The 25,991-nt window shown below is 38.2% G+C and overlaps 1 protein-coding gene across 1 annotated transcript in view; it reads right to left on the bottom strand.

The window, feature by feature from the left end:
* NECAB1 (N-terminal EF-hand calcium binding protein 1) overlaps positions 1-25,991 on the bottom strand; it is a 247,317-nt gene that overhangs the window by 115,183 nt on the left and 106,143 nt on the right. The window contains exons 4-5 of the mRNA XM_012518134.4: positions 20,426-20,451; positions 6,893-6,990 (exon numbers count right to left, since the gene is read on the bottom strand). Coding sequence (XP_012373588.1) covers positions 6,893-6,990; positions 20,426-20,451 — 124 coding nt within the window. The remainder of the gene's footprint in view (positions 1-6,892; positions 6,991-20,425; positions 20,452-25,991) is intronic.

Raw genomic sequence — 25,991 nt, 5'->3', positions numbered from 1 at the left:
GCCACCCAACGAGAAAGGAAGTGCAGCCTGCCCAGGAATGGGGCCGCACACATGGAGAGCTGACACAACAAGATGACGCAACAGAAAGAAACACAGATTCCTGTGCCGCTGACAACAGAAGCGAACAAAGAAGAAGACGCAGCAAATAGACACAGAAAACAGACAACCGGGATGGGGGGGTGGGGGGGGTGGGGGACTCCCTAAAAGCAAAAAATATATAAAATATCTAGGAATTGATTTAACAAGAAATGTTCTGAATCTATATGAAAGAGCCAAAAAGAATTTTATGAGACATAAAATAGAACTTGAATAAATGGAGAAATAAGTAGATAACTCCGTCAGAAGGCATATTTCCAAGATGACAATTCTTTGAAAATTAGTTTATAAATTTAATGCAAATCCTGTAAAAAATTCCAATGGAATTTTTCCTTAGAATTGTAAAATAATTGCAAAATTTCCTAAGAAATGATAAAACAGAAAAAAATTATTTGGAAAAGAGCACTCAGGGCAGACTTTCACTTTCACATTTCCAAATATACCTAGCTATTCGAGAATTAAAATATTTGTTAACACCAGAAGAGATAACTTTAACAGTGGAACAAGAGAGTGGGCTCTGAAACATACCTGAATATTTTTAAATTATTTAGCCAATGGTAAATGTTGCATTTTCAGTAAGTGGGTAAATAATTGCTCAGGAAATGGTGCTGTAATCGTTGACTATTTGGAAAAAATCCTGAGTTGGATTATCTTTTGGATGCCTTTGAATCCTTTATAGATTCATCCAGAGATAGGAAGGTCATTGATATTTTTGCTTATTGCTCTGAAGAATATTAGATTTTCTTTTGGATATATTTTATTCTTCCAGTAACTAAAATTCTAAATATCCCTTGTTTGACATGGCTTGTAAACACCCCAATTTTCTAATTAAAGGTCCATATATTTCTCTGATGATGAAAAACTATGCATTTTCAAATGTATGAATTTCCTTGCCTAGAATTTTGCTTATTTTCCATTTGATTCCAGTATTTACTTATTATCTTCTTCTATTTCTTTCTTTTTCCTGGTCTTCATATATTATACTGAACTCTAAATACTTATTTATTCATTTGCATTGTTTCCTTTTGCCTAAAACAAAAGCATCAATTACCAGGGAAGCTGGAAGTCTCTATACAACTCCTAATTCACAGTTGACTTCTGCAGAGTTTAATCAGTTCAAAGACCAAAGGTATCCCAGCAACAGAAGTTTGTGTGTTATGATACCACTTGTTTACTTATAGTATGTTCTATATGGAACCACATAAACCTTAAATAAAAAATTTCAAATGAGAATCACTTGGTTTGGTTTAAATCTCATTAACTTCAGGATACCAGTAAGTTAACTAACATTTTGTGACTTGAATTCATCATTTTTGAAATGGGGTACTACCATTCGCTTAACTTTCCTCACTAGGATGTGACAAAGAAGAAATGGAATAATATGTATTAAAGAATGCTGACAAAACTAAGGCACTATACAAATGTTAGTTGGCACTTATCGTTATTCTCACCTCTCTTTGCTCATGCCCACCCAAATTCCAGGCTTTTAAGCAGAGGATTTGATGGACTTTGTCAGGAACTTGGCTCAGGGAAGTCAGATCAGCCACCACCCATTTGGCAGTGCTGAGGCAATGGCTAGAAAGCAGCTTCATGATATGGTGGGTGCAGTCCAATTCCTGAACCTGCCCAGACTTCACTATGAGCTTAAGTCTCTTATCCACCCAGCCAATGCTTTGTTGATGCTCTTTGCCTGAACTAATTAACCACACCATCATCTGAACCTTACAAGTAACATTAAAGTGGCCTCTTGCCATCTTTCAAGTACACCAAAAGTCATGCTCACATAGACTGGAAGTATTAGGTCTTATCTCAGTTCCTTCTGGTTAGGTGGAGAATTCCTCTGCCCAGGATTCCTGACGAGTCAGCAGATACTACAGGGTCCTTCAGGAGAGCATGGGTCTCCTGTGAGAGGGCCGAGCCCCTCAGGACTGGATGGGGGCAGCTTTTCCAGGGGACTGGAGTTCCCTTTCTTGCCAGATGCTAGGCAGAAGTCTGGCAAAAGTTGGAGAGATGATTCTAAAGCTTGGACCTGACATGGGCCTTCCCTCCTACTGAGCCAAATTCTCAATCTCCAGACACTTCTGTTTTGTTCTCCAGGCCCCTCATCTCCAGCACCTCTCTCCCAAACACATTCATAAAAGACAGGACATTTCAAGGTACGAACAGGATAACAGATAAGCTTTCTGTAAAATGTTTGTATATTGTGGCTCTGAAGTCCAAGAGTAACTCTTTCATTTTGTTTATATAGAGCATTTAAGGGAGTTTAATGAAATTATAACAAAGGTGCCAGCCTGCTTTATGTCAGAGGGTATTTCACTGTTCAACCCACATCAGTTCAGCTCCTAAATTTTGCCTGAAACGAGGAAAATTTTTAATGATGAATCATACACAAAATTGTAATAATTAGTTGTGCTTTCCTCAGATAGCAACTGTAAGACCTATTGCTATGTTTTCTTCTTCCTTATGGTAAAACTTCTCAAACAAAAAGTTTGTCGATCTTTAGCTAAAAAAAGGAATATGGAGTCAATGGGATGCACAGATGCATAGTATAGGGGACTAAGAATAGAGGAGAAATGGAAAAATTAAATAAACTAGCCTCCGGATGCCAGGGATAAAAGCAACATGAATCCCAAAGGCAGAGAGAAACCCAGTGGTACTAGGACTCAATTCTTTTTTTCCCCTAGAACCATTGAAGATGCATTGTAGGATATACTTCTTTGAAAAGTAACTTTTAGAAGAAAATTATAAATAAACATACAGTTTAATTTGGGAAATTTTCCCAGGTACGCTCAGTGAGGTGACATCACAGCCTACTAAATATTTTGAGAACATGATTCGTCACTTTGGCTTATCAGAACCTCCTTTTAACCTCACCAATTAACAGGGAATCCCATTTATACTTGTATTAGGTAGCACATAATGAAATTTTGCTTTAGTATTTGAATTTTAAATTTGCTTTAATACTAAAACCACATCACATACTGATGTGAATTAGCTTATCACCTCCTAAATGGGCAAACCTAACATTCTGGGAGAAAACTCTGAAGTTGAATGGAAGAATGCGATCTGAGATACCTTCAGGATTTTCTACTGACCATTTTGAATCTGACTCACAGTGTTTTATTCCAAAAAATAACCAAAGAAAAACAAAACAATCCTTGCAGCACTTGAGGATTTGTCAAAGGGTTGGGGTTAGGGGTAAGGAGGAGGAAGGGAAAATAATGAACTCTATATCTGTCCTGAGTCACCTCCTGGGGTTTAAGCTAAGCAGTTAAAACCCATTTTATCCATTCTCTGACACAGCAAACAGATGTACTGCCAGTCAAGATAAGACCACAAACTGCTTGCATTTCATTTTTCATAAAAGCCCTAGAACAGTCAGCCCTTCCTACTGAGATTGGACTTTTCATCTGGGTAAAAATATATAGAGATTTTCAAAAAGAAATGCTGAACTCAGAAGGTTTCATTGTGCCAAACAGTACGGAGAAGATGTCAGTTTGACAGTGGCCTGAAAAATGTCGAGACTCCTGCATTTCACTCATCATTGATCTATTTATTGTACAAAGGGGCTTTTCCTAATTTTATTTTGACAGTTTCTTCTTTCTTCCTTCTCTCTTCATCTTTTTTAAAAATCAAGGACAGATGTTTACCCTTGATTAGACAGTTTGATAATGTGGATCAAATTCATTTTTAATGGTTCTTGCCAAGGAAATGATTTTGTACCTAAGAGACCAAAATAACAGACTGACCTCAATTTAAACCTCAGAAAGCTTCACTGTATTCATACAAGGAGAATATGATTTTAGTGAACACTTTTGTGAAAGTAAAGAAGATAAAATACTTCCTTTTCCTTCCTATTAAAGAAAATTTCAGAGCTTCTTAAATGGATTTAGGAGCACAATTGTTCTTTCAGAAGCAGGGGTATTTAGCTTTTGGAGCTGTATGAATATTCATTAATACATTCATTTAATCTACAAATATTTACTGAGTACATTTTAAATATTAGACCCTGTGCTAGGCTCTGGATGTACAGTGGTGAACAAAACAGATACAGTCCTCCCTCCTTCTCACAGACAAACAAAAATATTCATAGTTATCCCTTCTGATAATTGTAGCAAGGAAGAAATGGGATGCCCAAGAAAAATGAGCTCCATAGGACAGAGTGGTCAGAGAGACCTTTCTGAAGACACGGTATTTCAGATGAGACCTAAAGAATGAGAAGAGATGCCAGCCACATCAAGCAGAGTTTTAAAAATTACCATTTCCAAAGAAAAGTCCCCAAGGAATAAGTTATTATGAATGTCCAAATACCCCCACAGAGGTCAAGAAAAAATGTTCGCTCTTTCTGGAATTTGTTAACTGGATATTGGGCATCCTAGACATTCTATAAATTTCTTATAGTTCCTTTTTTGCTTTATAGTTTGGGAGACTTTCAAATTTATTTTCCTAGATGCTCTTGCAATTTTATTTACGCCCTCATAGCTTTAATTTCCCAGAGCTCTTTCTTGCTCTCTGGATGTCATAGTAGTCTTGCTTCATGGATGCAATATCTTCTCTCATCTCTGAAGATACTTTCTAAGTTTTTATTTCCCTGTAGCATCCCGTAGTGCTCTTCTCCCCTCCCTTCCTTTTTATCTTTCTGTTTGCTTTGATTTCTTCCTTTCTTATAAGAAGTTGGTGACACTTGGCTGACTGTGCATATTTAAGGGTAGGTTACTAACAAGTTGATTCGGGTGGTAGGTGAGGGAGGTGGGAGCTGGCTGGCCTCTATCACTGGAGAACTTGTCTCTTCTCTTATAAAAGTCTTATTTCTCAGAGAAGTCTCTTCCTGTTTACCAGGAAGACATAGCCTGCTTGCCAAAACTCTAGGATCTATGTTAGGGAAAGAGCTGGAGGTCTTGTCATTTAATATGTAACCTTTGACTTAATCTCCCAAGTATGACTGGTATCATCCCAGTGCAGAGACTCTCTCTTTTACTTCTTACAAAGTACAAATCTCTTTTCTGCCTGGGTTGCCAAAGAGGCAGTTACTCAGCTGGGTTGAGTAGAACAAGTGATCTGGGGATCTAAGTGCTTCCTATACAGCTTTCTAGCATATCATCCTGTTTTAGCCTTCCCTTTAGCCCCTTTTCAGTGGCCACTGGTGGACCAATTCCTGAGTCTTTCTAAGATCTAAGCTGGTAGCTTTCTGCTTTTTCAACTCCAGCCAAGTAGTCAGATGTCTCAGGTCTGCTGTCAGCTACCACTTGTCCATTTGCTTTTCAGTTTCCAGAATTTGTTGCTATAAACTCCTTCACTAAAACAAATCTCTTTGCAGTCTTTTTCATGGAGCTTCAGAACAAGTGGACTTTAGTGGATATGTAAACCTGATGTTTTTGACCAGAAATTCCATGTATGCTTTTAAATATTTTTATTGTCATGCACCTATGTGCTAAAATAACATCTTCTGATTTACTGCCAACAGACAATTGAATTTCCCTCTCTTGACTTGTCTCATAGCAGTCAACACTACTGACCCTTCCCTTCTTATTGAAATAGGCTTTTCTTCCACCATGTACATTTTCCTGACTTTCCTCCCAATCTTTATGCTCACCCCTTCTCAGACTCTCTTGTTGGTTCATCCTTGTTTACCCACCAAAGTTGACACTCCTTAAGGCAAAGTGTTAACCCCTCTTTTCTTTACATTTTACATTTCTCTTTAGCTGATCTCATTCATATCCTAAGCCCAATTCTGACAATCCACACATTTCCATCTCCAGTCTAGACTGTGACTCTAAGATCTAGATCCATGTTTCCAGTGGCTTACCTGACTCTTCTCCTTAGATGCCTCACAGACAGCAACCTTACATTCTCAACCTGGTCCTCCCTCTTCTAGCATTGTGAGTCAATAGTGTCACTACCAAAGTAGACACGCTAAAAACTAGGATTTATCCACGATATCACCTTCTTTCTTTCCCCATATCCAATCCTTCTCCAGGGGCTATTGATAGGATCTCAAGTATACGTGAAATTAATTCACTTTTCTCTATATCTTCTGCCAACACCCCAAGCACTAACATCTCTCACCTGGACTAGGGAATCAGACTCTTCACTCATCTTCTTGATTCTATTATCTCCCCTCTCCTCAATATTATCCACCCCAATTCCAAGATAATTCTCATATGGTCTTTTTGAAAGTATGTATGATTTTTTTAAAAACTTCTGCTTAAAACAATTACCTGTTTGCATTTAGGATATAAGCTTCAAACCTTAGCTGTTCTGACAGCATCATGAAAGATATGACCTCTCCCTAACATACCAAATTCATCTCCTATCTTACCACCCTCTGGCCTCACTAACCTCATTTCCTTGAAAGCGCCAAACACCTCCTGACACAGGGCCTTTGCGTATGCTGTTTCCTGGTTTTAGTGTTTTTCTGCCTAGTTATTACTACTTTCTTTGACAAAGTACTCAGGTGTCAGTCATCTCCTGCAGCATGAATCAGGTAATCCCTCTTGTGCTTCTATCATGTACACTGTAATTGCTTATTTATATATTTGTCTCCCCACTAGACTATGAGCTTTTTAGAGTAAATTTATCCTTGTATCTTTGGCACCAAGCATAGCAGCTGGCACATAGTAAGTGTTTTGTAATTGTACTTTGAATGAAAAAAATAGCTGAGTTAACAGCAAAAAATTAATTATCCGTAATAAAAGGAATCTATATGTTTATGATAAACTAGGGAATAGGCATGATTTTCAAGAAAATACATTTCAAAAAAAAGATTTTATAGAAAATAACATTAATATTGCCTTACTTTCTTTGTTTTGCCCATTGCCTTCAGGATGGAAAGATTCAGGTCTTCAAGTGCTGCCAATACATTCTCATATTCACCCAAGTGCTGAGAAAAGTATTCTGAAAAGTGAACATATTGAAATAAGTACACGTTTTGAATTTTAGTAATCATAAAACATTACTCCATAATGAGTTAAATAAATAAAGCCAGCTATAAATGAAAACTGGAAGGTTTTCAAATGAGATTAAGGTACCATACACTCTTCATTAATGAAGTAAAAACCTGGATGGTTACCATTATCCTTGAAGAAATATTCTTTCCTACAAAAATAGGAAAAAGATGAATCTGAATCTACTGACAAAATTGTTTTCAATTAAAAAAAATGTTCTCAATAGCATGTTATTATGGATCTCACTAGCATAGTAATTTTAGAAACAATTATGCTACATGTTATTGTTTCTCTTGGGAGACATTTCAGGAAGGTAAGCTCTTTTCAAGGCTAAGAATCACTGATGTTGCAAAAAGCAAGAGGGAGGTCTCCTGTGACACCTCCTATGTAATCATTCCTGTCAAGATCTCATTTTTGTTCAACGATTTGGGAAAGCAAAAGGCATGTTTATCACATTTCTCAGTTGGTAGGAATAAATAATAATCAGATGTCATAGGTAAAATTAAAAAGATGGGAATCAGATTGATCCCAAACTAATAAGCTGGAATATAAGAGAGAAAAAGCAAGACCTTGTATTTACTTATGTAAATCAATTATATATTTCTAAAATGGTGATATAGCATGACAGAAATGCACATATTGAAAGGATCTAGGGCTTTCAGTTACTAGAAAAGCAATAGCTCTTACCATTCCTGTGATCTCAATGTCTCTCTTTAATGTAACATAAGTACTTGTGGAATTAAATTGAAATGGTAAATATAATCACATATTTGTAAATGTAATCACATAGTCCCACTGGTGATCAGTGGGATAAACTTCTACATGTTTGACAGAGACTGCCTTTATTAATTTTTCTAATCATCTAGATAGAATTATTTGTTGACATTGATATTAATAACAAATGGAAAGTGCCACTAACTGATTGGTTAATGCACAGACTTCTTCAGAAGGTAAGCAATAAATTAGTTCAAGATCATGGTTGTCAAAATAAAGTCTGTGTATACATGGATTAAAAACAAACATGTTTTTGTCAAAAAGCAAAATGCATTTCTGATTATGCTTTCCTTCAAAACAGTGTATAGTGCAAATCATATCATAAAAAGGTTTTATAGGAATAGATTAGTTGGAAAATAAATAAGAAACCAGATGCTATTTAAATACCTGTTTCAAAATAATATTTTATCACTTGGTTATGACGCTGATTCATGGTAGTGTTGACAAAGATGTCTGGACTTTTCTACGTAATTAATTATATGTAATAAAGACACTGTGACATGGCTATAGAACATTCATAAACTGGAAAAATAATAGAGTCCATACTAAATTGAAACAAACAAAAAGTGTAAGGAAATATGCATAAAAGTTAATTAGCAAGTTTTTAATATACACAAAGCTTCAAGGAAGACTGTGATGGGGGTTTAAATGCAAGCCTATAAAAATATAGAAAGGGAAAATAACATAATTTGGTGCTATAAAATAAGGGTTATGAAAGAATAAAATAAGTAAGCCATCTTTTAAATAAATGTTTTCATCCATAGCCAAGTGAGGGTCTCTGGGGAGAATCTAAACTGTTTTTCTACTTTGAAGACAGACATATATATGTATAATACATGCAGGCATATGTTGAATAAACACATGAGAAAGCCAGTGTTTAGAGGTTTAGAGCTGAAACCTATCTAGTCTCCATCCACCCATCCATCCATCCCTATGCAAGTAGTTGGGGGTGGGGCGGGGGTAATAATCACTCCCCAGGCAATATATTAGATAGCAGAGAAAGAGAAGAGAGAGAATTGCAACACTCCTGTGGCTAGAAGCTTGATTGGGAATCTAAGGGTATGATTATTTTGAGGTGGTGCTGCTCAGTATCCCAGTATCTAACAAAGTGCTTTACAACTTAATCACCAAGGGACACTTGCCAGGTAGCCAGGACAAGTGGGCTCCAGAGAGAAAGTCAGTTGAGTCATAGACATTTAACAAAGATTAAAGGAGGCAATTCCCCACTAATTAGTCATGGTCAGTGTTCATTTACTCATTCCATTACCTAACATACATTTATTTAGTGCCAGCTATGCCCCAGATGATATACTGGGAGCTTGGGATACAAAGATGAAAAGAAAGAGCTTCTACCTTCAAAGAGCCTATAGTCTGATAGGGGAGAGAGACACTCTAACAAACACTTGCAGTAAACATGATCACTGACATGAGACAAGGTTCATGAGCCCAGGTACAAGGTATCATTGAAGAATAGCACAAGGACTACCTAAGTCTGCCTTGGAGAGGCCAACAAGGGCTGGATTAACAGATAAATAGGCCTTAACCTGAGAGCCAGAGGGAGAACCACCCTTATACATGAAGGCAAGGAAGCAAGCAATATTTTGTCATGTTTGAAGGAATTTGGGTAGCTGAGCTTGCTGGGACATAAGGACTGGACTAGGATATATTTGAGGATGGGAGCCAAAAAGGAAGCAGGATGCTAAATATCAGTAGAGAGAGAGGACATTAGATGTCTTGGAAGTGTTCTTTGCTAGGCACTCTACATTTTATTTGAAAGCCTAAGACAGGGCTTTTGATCCTCTGCTTCAGAATCCTCTAGGGCCTCACTACTCAATGTGTGCTCTGTGGGCAGGCAGCATCAGCATCACCTGGGAACTTGTTAGCGTCTCAGGCCCATCCCAGATCTAACGAACCAGAAGCTGCATTTTAATAAGATCCCCCGGTGATTTGCAAGCACATGAAAGTTTGGGAAGCACTGTATTGTTAAAAATGAAAGATTACTGAAAAGGTTCCAGATGGACTAAGTCAGATTTCTTTTGGTAAGGCCCAGGAGTCATCATTTTTACCTCTAAGTTTCCATTTTGAAATCTACTTTCTAAAGTCTCTGAAGTCCATTCAGCCTTTTCCTACCTAAGAATGAGTTCACTACAATATCTAGCCATGCCTAAGCTAAGCATATTTAAGAAAAAAGGTTTTCATTGGATTGAATCCACAATTTTTCCCTATAACGCCTACAGACTGGCCCTATTATTAGCTAAGGAAAACTCGATTTCTTTTTCAAATATGTTATCTGTTTCCAAGACAAATAGTCCCTGAACTTCCACATTTCCTCATACAAAATTTTTTCCAAGCTTATTCACCAGCTGGGACAACTTCTGGATATGCTCTTGGTGTTAGCTAGTTTGGAGCCCAGAATTGAACAAATTACTCAGTGTATGTTTCGACTATGCACTCCCAAGGTAACCAAGAGAAAGCAGAGACCATTATGTTCTCAGAGACATAGACTTTGTAATTTTGTTAATGGCACCACGACTTTCCTCAAACCTGAAACTTATCTTTGACTACTTCCTTGCACTAACCACTGACATTTGTTGGCAATAAAAGACAGACAATTTGTTTCCTACAAAAATCTTCTCAAAGATTTCTTTTTTAATTTTTACAAATGCTCCCCCTTTCCCCAATTCCCCTGCTTCCCTGGAGTCATCATTTTTTAGAGGCTTCCCTAGGAGACTTTGATACAGATAAAAAATTGATAACCAGTATGGGCAACCACAAGCCGAGGAACAATTTTGAAAAGGAGACGGATGTCCTCAAGTTATTTTATCAGAAAGATTGCCCTGGACACTGGAAGGTTTGAGGTCTGCTGGTGACACTATGGGGAACGACAAGGGTAGTGTCAATTGCCAGGAGTGACTTAATCACAGAGGTAAGGGGCTAAAAGCAGGGTCACACCAAAGCTGTGAAGTTGAAAGGGTGGCAGGGACCCAGCATTTCTATGTCTCCAAACCCCAATATGCGGAAAGCAGGAAAGGAAGGTCAGTGTCAGTGATGGCCTTGGAAGTGGCCACACTGGGACTAATCATTTATTCTTGTTATTGTGACACATTTTTCATTTGAATCATGACGTTAATGTGGACTGGGCAAATGTGTTCAGTCTTTATTTTGGCATTGGAGAGGGACAAAGATTCATGTAAATATTGTTTCCTTAAGAACCTTATTCTTTGGTAACTAGAATGACTTCCTGGTGAAAAGATCTGTTTTCATTGAAACCTATGGTAGATTCCATGGATATGCGCAAAAGAGAGATGTATAATGAACATAGAAATGTGTGAAAACGAATATTAAGTTTAAAAAAAGAATCTTTGAAAAATTAAAAGAGGCTGGGCAATTGGATCTAATGAAAGAATGGAAGACAATTTTATAAGCAGATGCATTAAATAAGTTCTGTTTAAGAAAGTAAATAATCTCTTCATGGATATTCAGTGAAACATCTTCTCCGACAAAATGCTACCAGGGGTCAGTTTCTCCCTTCCCTACTGTGGCAGTTTGAGATTATTTTATGAATCTCAAAAAGAGAGATTCTGTTTGTAAACTAATCTATTCCTCTGGGTGTGATGTCCTTTGATTGTATTAAATTCAGTTAAGGGGCCTTTAAATAGATTACCTCTGAAGATTGTTTAGGGCTTTTTGAGTCAACTAAGTAAGGTATGACTACGGTTGAGTCCCCACCCCTGTGCTGGGTCTGTTATAAATGCACACACACACACAGGCAGACATAGGAAGAGTGAACTCTGTCATTTTTGATCCTGCCATATGACAGAAAGGAGAAGGCTCCAACAGCTGAGGCCCTGTGGAGAGAAGAGCCATTCCCCTTGTAGCTTACAGCTGAAATCAGGAAGAGAGCAGAGCAGCTGAGACTGATATGGGAAGCCTGGAAAGAAACAAGCCCTATGCCAGGAGAGAGAGGACGACAGGATCACTTAGGCATGAAGCCTGAAGAGGCCGACCCGCAGAGCTCAAGAGGAAAAGAAAGCCCAGAGAGGAAGGAGAGATCAGGCAGAGATCACTTGCCATCTTGCTTCAACACTTGGCAGCTGACTTGGGTGAGAAAGCACTTCTTAGGTGCCTTGAGTTGGACTTTCCATGGCCTTGGGACTGTAAACTTTTACCCTAAATAAATACCTTTTATGAAAGCCAATACATTTCTGATACTTTGCATCAGCACCCCTCTGGCAGACTTATATACCTACTATACCTAATTTGTGGTATCACATCACCAAATTACAGGGTTTTTTCCCTTTCTATTCTGTTCCTCAATCCTCTGTGTTGTTAAGAATTCCAAGTCAGAACCAGAGGAGCCATAGCTGCCACAGAGGTCACACTGACCACTGGTCTCACAAATCATTTTCGTGAGTATAGGAGAGTCACACTGTATGTACCTTGCTAGACCTTCCCAAGCACTATACTAGATAGGAAAGAAAATAACTGATTCAAGAGAGAGTTAAAGCTCTCATGGTCTAAATAGAGGCATAAGTTGGAAATCTAAGGATATAGGTATTTGAGGGGATGCAAATCAGTGTCAAACTGATTTACAACTCATTTAACAGGGACACGTGCTAGGCAGCCATGGCTTTAATGACCTGGAGGAGAACTAAAGCGTCTGGCTTTTTTCTTTTTGGCTGGCATAAATCTCTTAATGCTGCCCAGACTCTGCCAATGCAAGCAGTCCTGTGCTTCAGTTTGAACATAGATGCCCTGGCCAGGGACACTACACAGGAAACTCACATGAACTAATAAGCTTTTTTACTGGGTATTTCCTGTACCCTACATATTTAGCAATCTTATTTATAAGCTTTAGCTAATGTTAAAAATAGTTTAATATTGACAACAATCACCTAGATGAGAACTTAGGCTTAAATGCAGTCAGCCTTACAAAGCTTTCTTACTGATATGCTTTCAAACCAAGTAACCAGCTATATGAACATTCATTGCAATTATTCTTCACCTTCCTATACAGCTATCTCAAAAATATTTAGCTGCTGAGCTGGTTTGAGTCTTCTATGGACCCCAGAAAATCCTGTTCTTAAAGAGAACCCATACCTGGGCCTGTAAATGTATTGCAGATGGAGCCTTTTGGTTAGATTCTGTTAAGGGCCTTTGATTAGACTGTGGGACCCAAAGTCAGTTTTAATCCTCTTACTGGAGTTCTTTATAAACAGAGGACTAAAAAGACACAGACACAGAAAAAAACATGGCAGCGACAGAGAGAGAGGTCCCAGAAGTCAGAGGCTGGAATCAGTAGAGCACAGAGGTACGGGAAGAGACCCTGAGAGGGCAGGCCCCCGAAGACAGGAAGCTGAAGGCAATGAGATCTGGAGAAGGGAGAGAGAAGTGGACAGGCATTTGTGCTTTACCACGGGCCTGACTGCCCACAGCTGAGCTCAGGGAGAAAGTGAGCCCCAGGAGAGATGGCTGAGACCAGCTGAGCTGCCATGGTGCCTTGCCACTGGCAGCTGGCCTTGGGGGAGAGAGCTGTGCCTACTGCCCTGATTTGGACATTTTTCCCGGTCTCAGAACTGTAAGCTTTTAACCAAGTAAATTCCCATGATAAAAGCCAACCCATTTCTGGTATATTGCACTGGCAGCCTGTAGCAAAATAAAACAGCTATCAAGTTCAAGATTTTCAAGATCAGTAAAAATAAGGTTATGAAACAGGATGATAAACTGGGTAGCGTCAGGAAAGTACTAAAATGTGCCAGTGGGTTTTAGACCACAGCTAAAGATGGAACAAACAGGAAACCAAAGTCTCAATGCTGAAGTTCAAACACAATTACCTAATTAAAATTGAGTATGTAGTGGCCATTAGGAATAGCATATAACCTAAAGCTTCTATTTAGGAAGGCCTTCCCAATTATAGGTGAAGAGGAAATAATCTCGACACCCCTATACCATGCCAGTGGGTGTGCACAGGGGAAGAACTTCTGACCAAGTAATTATACTTTTAGGAATCTACCATACAGAAATACACAAACAAAAGTGCAGAAATACATATGAGGATACTTATTTCAAAGCTGCTTATATTAGAGGAAAATTGGAAACAACATGAAAGTCCCCAAAAGGAACTTGGTTGAATAAATTAATGTACAATGAGACACCATGTAGACTTTTCATAAAGATATGAGATGGAACACTATGCAGTTATGCTGAAAAATGTGTCCAATAATCAGTTAATATGATCTTACTGTTAAAAAAAAACAATGTCTGCACACATCAATGCCAATATATGTATAAAAATATCTGAAGTACATGTTGCCAAGCAGTTAACAGTGAAGGTCAGTTTGGGGGAAGAGAGGCAATTAGCAGACACTAACATTTTAACATTTAACTTAACACTCCTACATATGCCCATACTGCTAATTTTTAAAAATATGTATTACTTTCATAATTAGAATGATAAAGATATATATATATATATTTTAAAAAGATTTATTTATTTATTTATTTTCCCCCCCTCCCCTGGTTGTCTGTTCTTGGTGTCTATTTGCTGCATCTTGTTTCTTTGTCCACTTCTGTTGTCGTCAGCAGCACGGGAAGTGTGGGCGGCACCATTCCTGGGCAGGCTGCACTTTCTTTTCACGCTGGGCGGCTCTCCTCACGGGCACACTCCTTGCGCGTGGGGCTCCCCCACGCGGGGGACACCCTTGCGTGGCACGGCACTCCTTGCGCGCATCAGCACTGCGCATGGCCAGCTCCACACGGGTCAAGGAGGCCCGGGGTTTGAACCGCGGACCTCCCATATGGTAGACGGACGCCCTAACCACTGGGCCAAAGTCCGTTTCCCTAAAGATATATTTTTAAATCATTATTTTATTAGAGTTTTAAATTCTAGGCCAATAATTTAGCAAAAGAACTGATGAACTAAAAGGAACAGAATGAAACTTTTAGATACCTTGAACTTTCACTTGGCCTCTGCCAGGGAGCACAGGAAATCTATTTTCCCTGCCAATCAAGATCTGCCCCTCCCATGTGGTAGGCAGAATTTGTGCTGGGTGTGAATTGGCATATTTCACTTGCTAGCACTGAAGCATTTGGCTTTGATTAGAATCCAACTTAAATATTTACTTTATATTCACAAAATAATGAGAAATGAAACTACACTGTGTAAATTAAATGCAAATTCTTGAGAGGGGGAGATTATAGAACACGATTGGGCATGCGATCACTGGATTAAAGGTACAGAGTGCAATTCTGTTGAATTAAAATCCCAAATACTACTTTCCTAACTGAAACTATGGGGGGAAATTATAGTCAGAGCTTTTAAAATAAGTACAGGGTAGGTTCCTAATTTACCTCTCATGCAGGAAAAAGTTTATAGGGGATAAAGCGTAGATAGACCATATTTTAAAATGTGAATTGTTTTTAAGGGAAAAATAGAGGATAACATGATAATACTTCATTAATGTAGACAGACAAAGCAGCAAATAAAGAAGACACAATCAAGGGTTTGATGCTAAGAGCCCTTGTACCAGTTTGCTTTCTCATGAGCTGTGCCTATCCAAGCAAAGTTAAGCCAAGAACAAAAAGAATCATTTGGGTTATTGCATGCTAGAATACTTTGGCCTAAAACATCTAGCAATTTGAGGCAAATGAGTCTCCCACACTCATGAGATTTCAAAATGATCTCAGTTCTCCATATAATCTTCTCAGTTCTCCACTTTTCCATTTCACTGGCAGGAATTGTCTATACATGGATAAGAGCCTGAGCTTTAAGGTGATGGTTATTCATCCCAAAGCCTAGTGGCCATGGTCCACGTAGGCCACTTTGGCTACTCAGGACATTTTAATACGAAGGTCTGAATGGCGCTATGGTCTGATTGTGTGTGAAACCATAAAATTTTTCTTGATTTTTCTCTGCTGGTGTTTCATAGCTCACAAAAGCATGATCTGCTTTGGTACCAAAGTACCTTGCTTCTGCATAAAAGTATTTTGCTTTTCAGTAGGCTTTTCACTGAACCTGGGATATGAAGCACAGAGTTTTCATGACCATTGGAAATGTGAAAGCTCTTGATCGATGATTATCATATTAGATTTGATCAGAGTTACTTCTACTGCCTGAAACCCTGTATTCTGAAGGTTTTCTCTGCTAGGAATGTCATCTTTTAGTGCTGCTCTATCACTTTGATGAAATGGAAGATAACCATTCTTGAATACAGTAAAAAAAAAAAAAACCTTTTTGATGATTTTGGTAAACTACAAATCTCTAATAATAATAATAATATATTCAGAGAGTGCTTTTGGCTTCAGTTAGCAGGTTTGAGAGACACTTATCTCTATCAGAATTATTAAAGTAGCTTAGATGATAAGATCAAACAAAGGAGTTAACCTTATCTTATGTTTTATTTATCTTAAAACATACAACTTAAAATATACCTTCCCAGGTATTCAGGGTTTTCAATACAAGAAAATCAATTAGTGTAATAAATTACATTAATAAAGTGAAGAAAAATCGATACTGTGCTAGAAGTTCTAGCTAGAGCAATTAGGCTAGAAAAAGAAATAAAAAGCACCTAAATAGAAAAAGAAGTAAAACTATTAGCTGATATGATTCTACATGTAGAAAATCCTGAGAAATCCACAACAAAGCTACCAGAACTAACAGACGAGTTCAGCAAAGTGGAGGGATATAAGATTTATATGCAAAAATCAGTGGCATTTCTATACACTGGTGATGAGCAATCTGAGCACGAATCAGAAAAAAAAATTCCACTTATAATAGTGACTAAAAGATTCAAATATTTAGGACTAACTTAACCAAGGACATAAATGATCTGTATTCAGAAAACTACAAGACATTGCTAAAAGAAACCAAAGAAGACTTCAATAAATGGAAGGACATTCCATATTCATGAACTGGAAGACTAAATATCATTAAGACATCAAATATATACAAACTGATTTACAAATTCAACACAATCCCAGTAAAAATCCAAACAGTCTTTTTGCAGAAGCAGAAAAGCCAATTATAAATTTTATTTGGAAGAGTTAAGGAGCCATGGATAGCTAGAAATACCTTGAAAGGGAAGAATGAAATTGGAGGACTTTCACTTCCTGATTAAAAAGCATATTACCTAGCTACATGATAAAAACAGCATGGTACTTGCATAAAGACAGATACAGATTGACCAATGAAACCAAATAGAGAACTCAGAAACATGCTCTCACATCTACGGTCAGGTGATTTTTGACAAAGCTATCAAAGCCCACCCAGCCCAGAATAGTCTATTCAACAAATGGTGCTGAGAAAACTGGACATCCATATCCGAAAGAAAGAAAGAGGACCCCTATCTTACATCTTTTAAAAAATCAAAACCACAAAATGGATCAAGAACATAAATATAAAAGCTACAAACATAAAACTCCTAGAAGAAAATGTAGGAAAACATCTTCAAGATCTTTTGGTAGGCAGTAGGTTCTTAAACCTTACACCCAAAGCATGAGCAACAAAAGAAAATATAGATAAAAGGGACCTCCACAAAATAAAACCTTTTGTTCTTTAAAAGATTTTGTCAAGAAAGTAAAAAGGCAGCATACTCAATGGGAGAAAATTTTCAGAAACCACTTATCCAATCAGGGTTTGACATCCATGTTATATAAAGAAAGGGATCATACAAATCAATGATAAAAAGACAAGAAACCTAATTCAAAAATGGACAAAAAGCTTGAATAGATTTTCTCCAAAAAGGGAACACAAATGTCCAATAAACACATGAAAATTTGCTCAACATCACTAGCTGTTAGGGAAATGCAGATCAGAACTACACTGAGACACCATTGCACACATTATAGAATGGCCATTATTTAAAAACAAAACAGAAAATTACAAGTGCTGGAAAGGATGTGAAGAAATAGAAACACTCCTTCACTGTCGGTAGAAATGAAGAACAGTGAAGCCTCTGTGGAAGACAGTTCGGAAGTACCTCAAGAAGCTGAGTATAGAATTGTCATATGATCCAGCAATCATGCTACTAGGAGTATATTCAGAGGAACTGAAAGCAAGGATGCAAACTGACATTTGCACACTGATGTTCATAGCAGCATTATTCACAATTGCTAAAATATGGAACCAGCCCAAGTATGCACCAACTGATGAAGGGATAAACAAAATGTGTTATGTACCTACAATGGAATACTATCCAGTTATAAGAAGAAATGAAATCGGGGTGCATATGACAATATGGATGAACCTAAAGGGTATGTGTTGTGTGAAATAAGCCAGATACAAATATTGTATGGTTTCACTAATATGAACTAAATACAATGAGTAAATTCACAGAGGTAAACTCTAGAGTATAGGTTACTAGGTAATAGAAGGTGGGCTGGGAATGGGAGCTGATGCTTAATGTATGTAGCATGATTAATAAGGCTTATTGGAAGAGTTTGGAAATTTATAGAGGTAATGGTAACATGTGAATATAACTAACACTGACGATTTATAAATAAACATAATTGTGGTGGAAATGGGTGGTTTGTGGATTTAAATATCAATTGAAAGGAACCTAGAGGATAATCTATTGACTGTATAACAGTGATTTTGGTGGTCAATGAAGACTGTGGTTAATTATATAAATATAAGAATGCTCTTCTTTTACAAAGTGCTAAGGATACGGTGATACATGGGAAGATTACAACTAATGCAATTTATAGGTGATAGTTAACAGCAATATTGTAATATTTTGCAGCAATGGCAAAAAGATATTATTTCAATTCTAAGAGACAACAACAGGGGTGTGTGGCACTTTGATATTATTTATGAATCCCAAAAACAGAGAAGAATTGTTTGTAAAGTGGTCTGTTCCTCTGGGTGTGATACCCTTTGACTGTATTAAATTCAAAGGGTTTAAGTTACTTGATAAAAGATTAGGACTTTGCTTCAACCCTGTCAGTTGGGTGTGACTCAGGTTGAGTCCCTGCCCCCTTAGTGAGCTGATATACATGGACACTCATTCAAGAAGCCACACAAGGAGAGGGAGAACTCCAGAGACATGGAATAGGAGAGAACTTGGTCATTTTGGTCCTGTCATATTGACAGAAAGGAGAAAGTTCACACAGCTAAACCCATAGGGGAGCTGAGCTATTCACCTGATAGTCTGCAGCTGAGAAAGCCTGGAAGCACCAAGCCCTGTTCGAGACTGACATAGGAAACTCTGAGAGACAAGCCTTTTGCCAGCCTACAGCTGAGATTGGAAGCAGCTGGGGCCATGGAGCATTAAGAGGAAGAAGGAAGGAGAGACCAGGCAGAGATCACCACCATCTTGTTTCAACACCTGGCAGCCAACTCTGGTGAGAAAGCAGCCCTGAGCTGGACTCTAGGGCCTCGTAATTCTAAGTTTTTACTCCAAATAAATACCCTTTATAAAAGCCAACAGATTTTTATCAGCACCCCTTTGACAGACTAATACAGGGGGTAAAAGAGGGTATGGGATTTTTCCTTTTGGATTTATGAAAACATTCTAATATTGACTAAGGTGACAGCACAACTCTGATGAAAATGCGAGTCACTGAGTGTATACTTTGAATGGACTTTACAAAGCATGGGATTATATGACACAGGCAATCCAGTGGTGGATGATGGGCTGTGGTTAAGAGAATAAGACAATGTTCTCTCATAAACAATAACAAATATATAATACTAATATAGGGAGTTATAATCTGGTGGGTTGGGAGAAAAATACACCAAATGTAAGATCTGGGCTATAGTTAGTAGTAATATTTTGATGATGGTCTTTCATAGTTTGTAACAAATGTTTCCCAGCAATGCAAGGTGTTGGTAGTAGGGTGATGTATGAGCGCCCTGTATGACGATATGCATGTTTGTTTTATAAATTCAAAAATTTTACTATACACTTAGCTGTTTATGTATGTCCATAAAAGAATGATAAACTTCAATTTTAAAAAAAACCTTCCAGTATTCGAGAAATATGGCTGTTTCAAATTAAATAGATTCATAATGCTTTGAATTTTTTATATCAAAGAATTTTGGAAATATGTAGTTTCTACATTCCTAGTGTTTGACTTGTTTCTAACCACAAAGACTAAGAAAAAGAATGAAGAGGCAATTAAATCATGTATTTGTAAAGATTTATCTCTCCCTATAGAATCATGTGATTTACAAGTGACATTTAAAATTCCAGAATCCTTAAATCAGTCATGGAATACTTTTACATTTCAAGGAGTCACTTTTGCAAAACAATAACTAAAGTCTCTACACAACACATTATGAAGAAAATAATAAAGTTGTATTAAACCCTAATTTAAAAATATATTCAAATTGATGGAGAATTTGCACTTGTGAAACTATGGACCAATTGCAATAGCAATTCTCTCCCCATGAGCAAGTTAATTGGGCCGGATTCTTTCCGCAGTGAGGTGGTGAAATACATGCTTGGGCAAAACTCATGGACATAAATATTTTGTGATCTTTATTTATCTTTTACTTCATTCCAGAACACCTAACACATGACATTCATTCCAAATGAGCAGTAATATAACAGATAGTATTCTTTTTCATTTTAAAACAACTAGTACGCTTGGTCAGTCTTAAAGAAACTTACCACATAGTTCTTCTGTGTCGAGATTGCTGAAAAGATGAAGAAAATAGCTTGTTAGCTTAGCAATATTTTAAATTCAAGTTTTTTAAAAAAAATTTATTGTACAATCCATGCCTATGGCATTTCACTTATAAGCTCTACATTGTTTAAATAGTTATTTTATTAAAAATGATTATGTCAGATTCCAACTTTGAACAAATAATTCCTGGAATTCATGTTTCCCCAGTATAACTTCTTGGCAACATTGCATAATGTTGAAGAATGTAGGCTCTAGAGCCAGAACGCCTGGGTTTAAATTCTGACACTATCACTTACCATCTACATGACCTTGGTCACTTTCCCTCTCTGTGTATCACACTTCCTCAGCCCCAAAGCAGGGATAACAATTCCTACTTCATTGGGATGCCGAGAGATTTAAATGAGTTAATACATACAGAGCACATAAGAGAGAAACTGGAAGAGAGTAAGTTCTTAATAAATGTTAGCTATTATTATGCCTGACTTGGTAGAACTGCTAAAGCTTCCGAAGTTACCTAAATTCAATCTTTGAGATTTGGTTCAATGCTTAATTTCAAATGATTTCTAAAACAAAATGAAGAACTACATGGCTCAATATTTACATGTAAACAATAGACACATCCATTACTCTTATGGAGATAAATGTAAAACATCTGATGAAATATTACAAAGAAGTAATCATGAAGAAATGAAAGGATGGTTTAATATCAGGCAATAAATCAATATAACTTATTACATCACAACTTAAAGGATAAAAACCGTATTAAATGCTTAAAGGGAATTTATAAAATTCAACAGTAATTCCTCATTTCAAAAATGTTTAAATGAAGTAGAAAAAGGTAAAGTTCTTAAAGATGACAAAGACTGTTAGTAAAAATCAACTGCAAACATCAGTTAACAGAAAATCCTTGGCCTTATATAGTTGCCACCTGTCAAATCTCATTATAAATAAATTTCATAATTTAGCCCTGTTTTAAGTAGCAGTCAGGGTCATTGGACAGGCGGGACATTGGAATAGACATTCCAAACATTGGCTCCTTTTACCAGCTCTACCAGTAGTTTTGCTATGGAATTTTAAACTCAGGATTTCATTCTACGATAGCGAATATTTGATCTTAGGGAAATTATATCTCCATACCTCATTAAATCTTTTTATATAGTAGTATCTGTCATCAGATAGAATATGTAAAGCCTTATGTCAGTTTTGGCGTGGGCTCCTGTTTATCCATTTACTTATTCCACAAATATTTATTGTTAGGTATCAGTCATTTTTCTAATGGCTGTAGCAGGTTGCAACAGATGTCAAGATGAATATGTCAGATCACTAGTCTTGAGGGCTCAATGTAGCAGAAGACTGATAGAGTAAATAATTACAGGGAACTCAAAGGTGGCACAGTAGGGAATGGCAGGCTGTACTCCTCCTCCAGAAACTGCGAGTAGTCAGGTCTCCCTGACAGTGGGGAAGCTGCGGGACCATGGGGGCAATTGGAGAGGGCAGCTAGAAAAGGGGGACCCAGCTGGCTGGAGAAAAGGAAAGCTGTAGGAGATGGGGCACTCACTGCAGCACCCAGCCAGCTCAGAGGGAGAGGAAAGCCAGGGAAGTGACCTGGCTGAAGACCAACACTCACCAGGCTCCTACAGTGAGGAAAGCCCCTGGGGCAACCAGGGGTGCATGCATCCCAGTACCCAGCAGGCACTTGAGGTGGGAGAGCTGTGAGAGAAACAGGTATTTTGTGATCAGTACCCAGCCAAACTCAGGGGGAGAGAGGGAATGGGGAGGAGAGATAGAGCAGGCAGACCAGGAAAAAAAAAAGGGAAAGACACCAGCTGGTTCTAAAGTGTCTTCAGGGAGAGGGGAGTGGGAAGCTGATGGGGTGAGCTGTCACACCCTTCTGCCCTGGGAAAGAGAAGAACTTGGTCAGTGAGGGGGTGGGCTGACAAGTACCTTATGGCCCAGGAGAGGGGGAAGCTGGGAGAGGCAACTGGCAAAACCAGAAGCCCAACTGGCCTGAGGGAAAAGAGGGTGGGCAGGAGCAGAAAAAAAGCCTTCAGAAGACTATCCAACCAGTGGAGTGGGTGTAGTTCAGTGAGTGGATGCCTGCTTCACATATACAAGGTCCTGGGTTCAATCCCTAGAACCTAAAAAAAAAAAAAAGCCTACCAGCCTGAGGGATAGGAGAGCGGGTAGAAGCATAGAGGCAGCCCAGGAGCTGTAAGGTGCCCAACTAGCCAGAAAAGAAGGGATCCAGAGAAGGATCTAGCGGGTTGTCAGGTACCCAACTGGCTCTCAGCGGGGGGAGGAGTTCAGGGACAAGCAGCCTCGTGACAGGGAACTTGGACTGAGATTTTTTTAAAGGTGTTTACTGTTTGTTATTTTATATTCTTATTATTTTTTTCTCTAGACCTAGGTACTTTAACTGTGGAGGGCTGGCTGCAGGGTGGTTGGTGAGCACAGGCAACCTGAGACAGTTACTAATAGACTAAGTGGGTAGACTGTTTTCCCTTTTTTTTTTTCAATTTTTCCTTTGTTTCTCGTTTTATTTTCCTTCTTTTCCTTCTTTTCTCTTTCTTCTCCTTAGTTTCTTCCTTTCTTTTCTTTCATTTTTCCCAATTTCATTGCTCTTCATTCATTCCACATTTTCATTTGATCTTTATTATTTTTCTCTTCTTAACTTTCTTGTATTTTATTTTATTCTTCTTTTTTCTGTTTTTTTTTTCTATTCCAACTTTTAAACTCTTATTCCTTTTTATTTTTTTTAATGACTTTTTCACTCTTACTATTTTTTTTTCCTGGTTCTTTTATGGTCCCTTCTACATCTTTTGATCAATTTTTTTTCTCTTCTTCTTTCTTTCCTTTTCTAAGATCTTAATATTTGGTGAGGGGAACACAGACAACAAGAAGGATATAGAATAAGTGAAACCAAGTGTCAAAAAGGGACCTTAACACAAAACAAAATGAAATAAAACCCTAAAGTAGAAAGAGAAGCTAACCAACTGAATAAGCCCATAAAGATAAACAGATACCTAGTTAACAGCAAAAAATTACAAGCAATACAAGAAACAGGAAGACATAGCCCAGTATAATGAACAAACTAAAAAACAGTAGGAAATGTAGAATGTGGAACTAATCAATGGTCTACAAACAAATATGAATCAACTTAATGAAGTGAAGAAAGAGATAAAGGATATTAAGATGATACTGGGGAACATACAGAAGAAATTTTAAACATACCTAAAAAGATAACAGATCTGATGGTGATGAATGGCACAATGCAAGAAAATAAAAATATCCTGGAAGCACATAACAGCATATTTGAACAGGCAGAGGAAAGAAGTAGTGATGCTAAAGATAGAACATTGGAAATTGCACAGATAGTTGAACAGATAAAAAGATAGAAAAAATTCAGCAGGGACTCAGGGAATTGAATGACAAAACAAAATGCACAAACATATGCAATATAAGTATCCCGGAGGGAGAAGAAAAGGGAAAGGGGGCAGAAGGAATGTTGGAGGAAATAATGGCCCAAATTTTTCCAACTCTTTTGAGGGACACAGACATGTTCACAAAGCACAGCACACTCCAAACAGTATAAATACTAAAATGCCTACCCCAAGACACAAACTCAGCAAATTGTCAAATGCTTAAGACTGAGAATTCTGAAAGCAGCACAAGAAGAGAGATATATTACATAAAAGGGAAGCACAATAAGATTAAATGTTGATTTCTCATCTGAAACCATGGATGCAAGAAAGCAATGGCATGACATAGTTAAGGTGCTAAAAGTAAAAATGTGCCAGCCAATAATTCTGTATCCAGCAAAGCTGACTTTCAGAAATGAGGGAGAGTTCAAAATACTCACAGGTAGACAGAAGTTAGAAGAGTTTGTCAACAAGAGATCTGCCCTTCGTAAATACTAAAGGGAGTTCTACTGGTTGAAGAAGTTACTTTATTATTTTTTAAGATATTTAGACTACATAAATGTTACATAAAAATATATAGGGCATTCCTATATGCCCCATTCCCAACCCCTCCCACATTTTCCCACATTAACAACATCCTTCATTACTGTGGGCTATTTGTTAAATTTTTTTTTTTTATTGATTTTGTAATAATATTACATTAAAAATATATATGTGAGGTCCCATTCAACCCCACCCCCCCACCCCACCTGTCCCCCCCCAGCAACACTCGTTCCCATCATCATGACACATCCATTGGATTTGGTAAGTACATCTTTGGGCACCTCTGCACCTCATAGTCAATGGTCCACATCATGGCCCATACTCTCCTCCATTCCATCCAGTGGGCCCTGTGAGGATTTACAATGTCCGGTGATTGCCTCTGAAGCACCATCCAGGGCAGCTCCATGTCCCAAAGACACCTCCACCTCTCATCTCTTCCTGCCTTTCCCCATACCCATCAGCCACCATGTCCACTTTTCCCAATCCAATGCCACCTCTTCTATGTGGACATTGGATTGGTTGTGTCCATTGTACCTCTATGTCAAGAGGAGGCTCAGATTCCACATGGATGTTGGATGCAATCCTCCCACTTTCAGTTGTAATCACTCTAGGCTCCATGGTGTGGTGGTTGTCCTTCTTCAACTCCATCTTAGCTGAGTGTGGTAAGTCCAATAAATCATATTGTAGGTGCTGGAGTATGTTGAGGCTCAGGACCTGGCTATCACATTGTCAGTCCAGAGATTCAAATCCCTTAAATATATCTTAAACCCCAACATTAACTGCACCTTCAGCACATTAGCATGAAAGTCTTATGAAGGAAGATCCCATCTGAGTCCAGATTCATCACACATAAACACCAGTTCCAAAAAGGGGCCATCTGACCTGGTAGTTAACCCCATCGGCCATGACCATAACTCCCATGGGTCTCTTTAGCCCTCGAAGGAACCGATATCTGGGGGTTGTATCTGCTTTATCTGTCTCTCTGACTCTGCTCAGTTGTGCATGAGGGCAATCCTTCTGCCAGCCTCCAGACTCTTTTTTAGAAACTCGTAGCCATATAAACTCATTTCTCTTTTCCATTTCCCCCTTACTTTAGGTCAAACAGCATTTTAAAGTCATGTTATTTTATGTAGACAGGGATATTCTGCTGATCCACATTGAACCTTCCATATAAGGTCATTTTCCAGTTGCATCATCAGTTGGTAGTTGATAGTGGTCCCTCGGTGCCAGGGAGGCTCATCCCCGGGTGTCATGTCCCACGCTGGGGGGAAGGCATTGCATTTACATGCTGAGTTTGGCTTGGAGACTGGCCACATTTGAGTAACATGAAGGCTGACAGGAGGAAATTCCCAGGCACAATGTTGCTCTAGGCCTTGTTCTTATTTTAGGCTTATCAGCTCACAAGCATAGTCATTAGCATCAGGGGCTCACTGTTGAACCCTCACTCCCTCCCAGTCCCCACCGCTGTATCTGGGAGACTGTCGCTGCTCCCCTAGGGACCACGACAGAGCACCACTGGCCAGGAACCCAGTACCCCCCCTGCTGTGGTTTTTAATTGTTGCCACTATGAGTATATCCAAACATTACC

The sequence above is a fragment of the Dasypus novemcinctus genome, chromosome 14 (assembly GCF_030445035.2).
Source record: "Dasypus novemcinctus isolate mDasNov1 chromosome 14, mDasNov1.1.hap2, whole genome shotgun sequence".
Lineage (NCBI taxonomy): Eukaryota > Metazoa > Chordata > Mammalia > Cingulata > Dasypodidae > Dasypus > Dasypus novemcinctus.
The sequence above is the reverse complement of the archived record's forward strand: the minus strand, read 5'-3'. Positions and strand labels throughout refer to the sequence as shown.